The following is a 9,748-nucleotide window of genomic DNA, read 5'->3' as shown; positions in this document are numbered from 1 at the left end:
GTTAAACTGGCAGTAACGCACACAAAACGATATGGCATTAAACTGGCAGTAACGCATACAGAACTATATGGCGTTAAACTGGCAGTAACGCACACACAAAACTATATGGCATTAAACTGGCAGTAACGCACACAAAACTATATGGCGTTAAACTGGCAGTAACGCACACAGACGTAAATGGCGTTAAACTGGCAGTAACGCACACAGAACTACATGGCGTTAAACTGGCAGTAATGCACACAAAACTATATGGCGTTAACCTGGCAATAACGAACACAGAACTATGTGGCGTTAAACTGGCAGTAACGCACAAAACTATATGGCGTTAAACTGGCAGTAACGCACATAAAACTATATGGAGTTAAACTGGCAGTAACTCACACAAAACTATATGGCTTTAACTTGGCAATAACTCACACAGAACTATGTGGCGTTAAACTGGCCGTAATGCACAAAACTATATGGCGTTAAACTGGCAGTAACGCACACAAAACTATATGGCGTTAAACTGGCAGTAACGCACACAGAACTATATGGCGTTAAATTGGCAGTAACGCATGCAAAACTATACAACGTTAAACTGGCAGTAACGCAGACAGAAGTAAATGGCGTTAAACTGGCAGTAATGCACACAGAAGTAAATGGCATTAAATTGGCAGTAACGCAATCAAATAGACGGTGTGCAACCATCAGTACACTGACACTATCTGAACTGTCCCTACTCTAGCTATACACTAATGTAAAGATTACTGACACGGTCTCACTACACTACACTGAAACTATGTGAGCTATCCCTACTCTACACTAATGTATGTATAAACGACATGTCTCACTACACTACAGTTAAACTATCTGAACTGTCCCTACTCTAGCTGCACACTATACAATGCTGAATGATGGTCCTCCTCACCAGGGGCGGACGGATAACATATGGGGCCCTCAGGCAATCAGAGATTATGGGGCCCCCAGGCAATCAGAGATTATGGGGCCACACAGTATACACACACACAGTATACAATCACACAGTATACACATACATGTACACACAGTATACACAAACAGATGTAAAAAAAACACAGATTTATACATACTGTCCCTGGTTTTACTGAGGCTGGCAACCCTGTTGGGCCCCCTAGTGGCCCAGGGCCCTTGGGCAGTGCCCGAGTGGCTCAATGGTCAGTTCGCCCCTGCTCCTCACTACACTCACACTATCCCTAGACTGACACTAAACTAAAATTCTACACTGACAATTGAAGCAAAATAGCACAGTATAGCACACTAATTAATAACACTGAACAGAGCCCTGTTCTATCTCTCTCCACGCGGAAATCACACTGAAAATGGCTGCCATTGAAAGAATACTTTTATGCTGTGGGGCGGGAATGAGCCATGATTGGGTAAAGTCATGATGACAGTGTCCAATCATGACTCTGACAGTGCTCTGTGCCCTGATTGGATGAAGCTTTCACTGCTTCAGCCAATCAGGGTTTGCAATGCACTGTTCAGGGCCGCAATGCATTGTGGTCGATCTGGGGGGCTGAACAAACGGGTCATTCAATTTGCTGAACGACCAAACAACGACTGAACTTATGCTCGGGCCAAACCATTCGCCCATCCCTAGTGCTCAGTGCAAACCCCATTTTGCATTGGATTTTAATGCTTGTGCATGTTAATTTTTCTTTTAAAGAAAAACATTGCATGTGTGCAGTTACCAAAAGCAACCATCACGCAGCAATTACCAAAAGCAACTATCAAATTTAAAGGCAGTTTATCTCACAGACTTCGACATTCCATGTTCTTTTCTTCAGTGTTCATACCAAAAAATAGACAAGAGATGAACGTGGCATTATGTGTGGGGTTATTACCTAACTATTAAAACAATTATGCCGCATACACATGACCAGTTTTTCTTTCGGAATAAACTCTGAAGGTTTTTCTGACGGAGTTCTGCTGAAACTGTCTTGCCTACACACATCACACCAAAGTCCGACCGTCTAGAATGCGGTGATGTACAACGGGACTAGAAAAAGGAAGTTCAAGAGCGAGTAGCCAATAGCTGCCGTCTCGTACTTGCTTCAGAGCATGTGTCGTTTTTGGTCCGTCGGAACAGCATACAGACGAGCGGTTTTCCCGATAGGAATTGATTCCTTCGGAAAGATTTAAAACATGTTCTATTTCTAGGTCCATCAGAATTTTCGAAAAAAAAAAAAGTCAGATGAGGTCCACACACGATCGGAATGTCCGATGAAAAGATTTCATCTGACTTTTCCTGACGGAAAGTCCGACCGTGTGTACGCGGCATTAGAAAATCATCATGTTTTTTTTTTTACAAAATAGTTTTTTTTATTTGTTTTGATAGAAAGTAGTTTACAGGTTCAGATAGTACAAATGCATCCATAAACAAATCTCTTTTACAAAATATAAAAGAAAGAACAATAGCCCAACGGGGGCCAACTGTTATAGTTATACATCATATTTACCAAATTCCTCAATGGAGGAATGAAGTATACCACTGGTCACATAAGAGTAATGAGTGTGGACCTCGTAGGGCACCACAACCTAAAATCACAATGCTATATACAGCAGGGATATTTCCATGAACACAACATCCACACCATACATGCACCCATCTTTAGAAAATCATCATGTTAGGATAAGTTTCGATGTGTAACTGAGGGGTGGTAAAAATGCACGGTTTAGCTGTATTTTTAGCGCCCCACCCTTAAAATGTTAGTAAACCCGCAAGAGTAAAATCAGTCTGTATATGCAGTAAAGCATAGTTGTTATACTAACTAAAGGGTTAATCCGCATTGTTTTAAAAAGGTTGTTTTATCCTGTCTTCTCTGATCCTTCCCTGCTTCCACTGTCTCCAATCCATCTCGTGATAAGACAGAGCCTTTGGAGTCACTCTGCACATGCTCAGTTTGGTGTGAATTGCTAGAGAGTTTTTTTTGGGGTGCATGTGATAAACACAGGGCCAATCAGCACTGTCCAGACAGAAGGTCAGGGGTCCTGCAGCCTCATAGAACAGTCAGAGCAAAATGAAAACTCCTCCTACAAGCTTTAACCAGTGCTCTGCTGGACACCGATAGAAGTCACAAGACTGCTATATACTGCTGATGAGAAAATAATTGCATTTCCGTGTTCTGTATACTGTGGGAGACCAGATAAAGTAAATGCAGGCTCCCAGTTTTAGTAACACTTTAAGCTGCAATGGCAGCAGACGGAGGTGTGTTCATGCTGTTTCCCTTTGTGCCCGCAGCAAAAAACTACCCAACATGTCACTTTCGGTGGGCGGCAAGCAATCTGTCAATCGACTCTGAAAACCAATCTGAATGTGGATCGCTCTTCAGAGGTGCACCGGCTTTGGCCACATATGTATACTATGAGTAGGTAACAGGCTGTGTATTACAGTTGTCATATTTGTACTATTTTTTAATCTGTACAACCGTTGAAGGGTCTTGTCCTCTTACATAGTTTTAGACTGTTTCACTCTCCCCATTGCTTTTAATCTCCATCTTTTGGATGTATAATCATATTTCACATCACTGATCCGTTTCTTCCATACTAATTTTTCCCAGAATTTCCCTCATATATTTGTTTTAGGATGGATTCTTCCACATGGCCAGGCTATCTAAGACATTGGATTCTGAAATCCAATGATTTAGTTGTATGTTTATAGCTACACTGACAAAAACAAAAATTCAGTTAACAATCTGCAGAAATGTCCCAATCCGAGCAGTTTTGTTTGTCTTATTTGGGTCAATTACTGGTAATAATTATCTATACTTCAAGCTAAATTAAACTTAGAAAGTGCTTTTCTATACAACACAAGTGCACTGTTACTAGTCTGCATTCTTTCAAAATCAAAACAGCTTTGTTCTCTAAGATCTAGGTTCTAGGTTCTCTAGGTTCTTCTATTGTTGAATTGTTTAGTGAATGCTGCATAGTTTCTATGAAACTCATTGTACAGTAAAGGCAAGCAGAGGAAAGCTTCTGATTTGTTCTATAGAGTACATTACTGGAAAGACACAAATGCTACTAGGCCACTCTAATTACTGAAATAGTAGTAGCATTGTAATTACTATACAGTTTATATGAATCGTCTTCCTCTGCTGTGTTTTGTATGAAGTTTTACTGGTTTCCTTTTGTGATGTAATTTAATTGAAAAGTAAGGTGCCTAAATTTTTATAATGAAATCCAGAGACACCCCACTGACCATAGCGGAGCACATTGCATATAATGCTGGATCATAGGTGTGGTCAAATTGTGCCAACATTGGGAGAGGCTCAAAGGGGTATTATTAGTTAAAACCTGAACATACTGTACTCTTGGTAGAGAGTGCATAGGTCAGGAGTGTGTAACAGACAGAGTGCAGGAACTGAAGGCATAATTAATGCACAGGGTGTAGAGGTCCACATCAGGGTCAACAGAGTGACTCTCAAGCAAAAATGTCCCTCTTTCTCCCAATACAACACCCGCCTCCCATGACAAATCCCCCCTAGCTCCCGGAATTGTACTTACCGGACTTTGGCATTGCATTGAATCTGCTGTTGAGTTCCTGGGCTCTGTCGCCTTGACCACCCACATGTTTTCTTCTATATATCACTTATGCTGTAATTGTTAAAATACATGGGTAATTATGACAATACGTGAGCAACATGCAGTCATGACAGTACGCAGTCATATGGAGGGATTGGTAGTCATGGTGACACACTATCACCCCCTGGGTTCTCACCATGAACAGGTTAGGTATAAGCAGGCAGGTGGAATGATCAGGTATGAGGTGGTAGGTGGGCAGGGCAGGTATACGGAGGTAGATGGACGGGTCAGATATGAAGGAGTAGATGGAAAGGTTAGATATGAGTAGGTAGATGGGTAGGTCAGATATGAGAAGGCAAGTGGATAAGTCACAAGAGAAAGTCAGAGGGGAACTGGGGCATGATAGGTGGACAGAGAGAAAATTGGGGTACAAAAAGGGATAGAGAAGAAACTGAAGCTCCAAATGTAACAAAAAGGTTCACTCTCAGGATATCACAAGCATGCTCCTCCCTACCTGACTCCCAACTTGTCACTGTAAGACCGCGCCTCAGGCCTCAACCCTCCTCCTCCTCTCTTCTCATTTCTCCTCTCTCTAGGCATTAATATCCGCATATTTACAAACATTCAGATCGAAAATTCATTCTCAAAAACGGGAACGTATCGGGGCACATTTTATCTGGTGACGGCCTCGTGAAACCAGAGCTGTCCCATCAGGTACATTTGGTCAACCTATATATAGAGACAATCTAATGAGGAAGACTGCTTTCAGGGCTATACTTCTAAGCTTCCATTCACAAAAATCACCTGTATCCTGATAATAATGTATATACTTTTCAGGTTTTGGTTACCTTATTGGGGCCCCTACTTATAAAAGATTAATATGGTCAACTTGTGCTTTTTTCTTAGCCATTTTGTTGGCATCGTTAGAAAGCTTATATGAAATTTGTTTCTTTATTCATTAGCTTGAAATGACACTATTGTTTGTCATTCTTACATATTGATTTTGTTACATTTATAAAGTGAATTTGGAATGTCACCAAAAAAAAAAGTATCCCAGGAAATAAAGTAAAGTGTATAAATACCTGGCTGTGATACAGCTTTTGGGTACGTGGAACTTTTACTTCACAGCTATTTTTCAAATTATGATGATGCTTTTTCTCTGAGTTTTGTATAATTCAGTGCCTCCAATTGGCATATTTTTTTTATATTTTCATAGTTTTCCTGTTTGCTGATTTATAAATATCTTAGAAAGTGATCAATGAACTAGATCAAAACAGCAGACAAATGCAAGTCGAATTGATACTATTTTTTTAATCAATTTATCATTTAAAAAACATAGATTGTTACATTCACCAAACATTTACTTTACGTGAACCAATCACTGTATTTTAAAACACATTCATCAGCAAGATACACCTACAGTAAATGTTTGGTGAATATCACATTTGCTTACTTATAAATATAACATCCCGCATTTTATTTTATGCGGGTTGTTCTACTAAATCTCCAAATGTAACAAACAGGCACTTTTTGTACATTCATTCTTCTTTAAAGAATGCCTGTCTTTGTGAATTTTTTCTTCTCTTTTGTCGTGCCTATTCATATTTCATGTAAAAATAGTGGTCATTTTGACTAACTGCATAAAAAAACCTACTAACACATTTGGCAGCAACACACTACACGTGCCAAGTGCTGGCCAAGCGAATTCATTTTTTATCTAGTTTGCAGATAATAGATTTTTATAGATACGGAATAACAAATCCCACCCATAGTTCAGCATATTGCTTCAGAAAGGACTGGTTAGTGCATTGGGTTGTGTTATATGATATATTGGTTTCTTGGTGCTGAAACAAATGTGTGGTAAAACACAACCCAATGCGCTTAATAGTACTTTCTGTGGCAAAAGCATGAGTGAGAGAGAATCTGTCACTTTGCTTATTCATACCGTGGAGTGTCACTTGACAGCTCTGAGTCTGCTGACATCCCATCCGAGATTGTGGCACCCAGCAGAACGAGAAACAAAAAGGTCCTATGCACCGCGCATCACTGTAAGACCCTGTGGACATGAAATGAGAGCCTCAGCCCGGGCTCAAGCCAAGACACGCCCCAACATGTTTCACTCACTTAATCATGATTTTATTGTCTCTTGTATCATTGGAGCTGGGATGAGCTCTGTCCTTGCCAGCACTCCCTGCGGTGTACTACAGAAGAGGATACGGCTGGAACCTTGAATGGCACCTCCTATTTGTTGTCTGGTTACCCCAGCAGAACAAGATTACTTACACCAATCAGACATAACTTTATGACCACCCACCTAATATTGGGTAGGCCCCCTTTTACGACTAAAACTGCCGCTTTTGCTGCCATAACAGCCCTGATCAATTGAGGCAAAGATGCCACTCGACCTTTGAATTTATACTGTGTTATCTGGCACAAAGCCACCCTCAGTAGCAGATCAGTTAATTCCTGTAAGTTGCAAGGTGGGGCTTCCATGGATCAGACTTGTTTTTCCAGCACACCCAACAGATGCTCGATTGGATTCAAATCTTACCTGGAAAATTTTGAAGTCACACCACAAACTTGTTGTGTTCCTCAAATCATTCTTGAATCATTTTTTGCAATGTGACAGGACACATTATCCCGCTGAAAGAAGTCACATGGAAATATTGTTTCCATGAAGGGGTGTACATGGTCAGCAACAATGTTTAGGTAGGCAGTACGTGTCCAGTAACAGCCACATGAATGGCAGGACCCAAGGTTTCCCAGCAGAACATTGCCTAAAGCAACACACTGCCTCTGCCTTTTTCCCATACTGCATCCTGGTGCCATCTCTTCTCCAAGGTAAGCAAGGCGCATGCACCTTGCTATTGACATGATGTAAAAGAAAACCTGATTCATCAGACCAGGAGATTTTTTTCCTTTGCTCCATGGTTCTTATGCTCACATGCCCAATGTAGGCACTTTTGGCTGTGGACACGGGTCAGCATGGACAACCTGACCGTTCTTGCTGAACAACCCCACACAAAACAAACTGCGATGCCCATTTTTTCTGCTTTCAAGACATCAACATGTTTACTTGCTGTCTAATATATCCCTTCAACTTTCAGATGCCATCATAACGAGAATAATGTTATTCACTTAACCTGTCAGCGGTTATAAAGTTATGGCTGTTTGGCACACATGGCAAGTTCAAGCGTTAATTCAAATGATTGTCACACTAAGGAAAATATTGAATTTGTTCAACCAAAGATGAATAATTAATTTTCAGATGACTGCCCATAATTGACAATATCAATTGCTTAAACCCTACATTGTGTTTTTATTATTATTATTATCAATGCTTGGATTAATCACCAGGCACACTTGGCGGACACCTTTCCCACTGTGTGCTGCCCGTTTGTAGCTTGGATTAAACAAGCAGCTGTCACTTCTGTCTTTTCAGCTTAGATTGTTCTCCTCGTGAGAGAAAAATCAAATAGCATAAAGCCAGATCTAAGCTGGTTAAACTTTAAACAGTATAATCATAAACTGAGATACATGCTAAGTATCCAAGCTGTCGTAGACATAGCCTATACTTGTATGTAAAAAGTTGATCTAACATGTCAGACATTGCTACTTTTACGTAAATACTCCTAAAAATAAATTCAATATGAAAAATGTAATTCTTAAAACTTTCAATCAATTTTTTGCACAAATTAATTCAATTATATTAACATTTATTTAATTCCTTTAGATACATGTGCGCATTATTCCATCATGATGCCCCTATCTAAAAAAAATGGCAGTTTGACAACAGAGTGCAAACAGCTGTAATGATAATAAATTGTAATCCAACCAGTAAACAGAACTACAGCAGCTCTTAATCCCAGATTTCCAGGCTAACCAACTTCCACTTTTCTATGTCTAACTAAAGAGGATACATATAACCTTTTAACCATGGTAATTTCACATCACTGTGTCCGCTTCAGCCGATATCTTTCTTTGTTCTCTTTTATACTGTGATCCTTCATCTCGAAATACAGCCTGAAGAATAGCCAGGATTGTTATTTTTCTACCGTGGGTGCCTTTGCGACCAACAAGGAAGTATACAAAAGGATTTATGGCACTGTTCGTAGAACAGAACATAGAAAATAAATCCATCATGGGGAAGGGTGGCATAATATGGTGTTTGTACCATGCTAGTAGCAAGATTCTCATGGGCATTCCAAACACAAGAAAGAAGACCACTGTCACTGTGATGACCACATATAACTTTCTAGGCTGCCGTTGCTGAGAACTTTTCCACACTTTAATAAGCAGAACCAAGCTTGATACTGTCATGGATGGAATAAAGATCATGAAGCTAAAGCAACAGATAATAATAAAGACAACTTTACATTCCTTACCAGATCCATCTTTTAAGCCTGTGCGATTGTATGTAATATTGTAACAAAAAGCTAACTCAAGGGCACTAAGCAGACAAGAAGTGAACCATATGAAGGCACATACAACAGCAGATAGATGTTTTGGTCTGTTGCAGTGATACCAGATAGGAAATAGGACAGATATACATCTTTCAATGCTTATAGCTGTAAGAAGGCATAAGCTGGTATTGTATCCAAAAATGCAAGCTTGGATGAGTGTATCAATCACATTGATAAAATGAACATGTTCATAGTGAGCTTCTAACCCTGGGGCCAGCGTAAAAACCATAGCAACAAGAGTAAATACAGTTACAAAAAGCAGAAAGGCAGCATCAACCAAGGCAAGGTTGAAGATATAGGTTGTGGAAGTGTTCCTCTTTATCTTAAAAGAGAGGTACCACACAACTAAGCTGTTTCCACATATACCAATTATTGATATTATGATAGTTATGGGTGAGATTACTATATTGAACACTGGTTTGAACAACATGGTATGATTATTCCAGTACATTGTCTCTGTCACAGAAGGTTGGTTGGTTATGTTCTCTGGACCCATGGAAATGAACGAAGACATTTTATAAACAGTTTATCATAATGCTATGTGGAAGTGCTTTTTAATGATCCTAAATGTTTGGATCCAACATCTTGTACATGATGATGTACTTTAGTCGTTCAGCTTGAGTCATACATGGTGTCCAGAAAGTATGCTTCATCCAGATGCAGACAGTTTTTATCTGTGGTGGTAGAACATATTCTTCTCTTTTCACTCTCAGCATTGTTTTCCATAGGCTATGAAAGAAAAG

At 39.9% G+C, this 9,748-nt stretch overlaps 1 protein-coding gene across 8 annotated transcripts in view; it reads right to left on the bottom strand.

Moving 5' to 3' along the window:
- Positions 1 to 5,907: 5,907 nt before the first annotated feature.
- The window catches only part of LOC141131536 (proto-oncogene Mas-like), a 124,846-nt gene continuing 121,005 nt past the window's right edge, over positions 5,908 to 9,748 (bottom strand). For all 8 annotated transcript variants that reach the window (XM_073618911.1, XM_073618916.1, XM_073618910.1 and 5 more), the window contains one exon: positions 5,908 to 9,734. In XM_073618911.1, the coding sequence (XP_073475012.1) occupies positions 8,488 to 9,519 (1,032 nt within the window). In that variant the 5' untranslated portion in view covers positions 9,520 to 9,734 and the 3' untranslated portion in view covers positions 5,908 to 8,487. The remainder of the gene's footprint in view (positions 9,735 to 9,748) is intronic.

The sequence above is a fragment of the Aquarana catesbeiana genome, linkage group LG03 (genome assembly GCF_042186555.1).
Source record: "Aquarana catesbeiana isolate 2022-GZ linkage group LG03, ASM4218655v1, whole genome shotgun sequence".
NCBI classification, from domain to species: Eukaryota; Metazoa; Chordata; class Amphibia; order Anura; family Ranidae; genus Aquarana; species Aquarana catesbeiana.
Note: the sequence above shows the minus strand (reverse complement) of the source record. Positions and strands in the feature narration are given on the sequence as shown.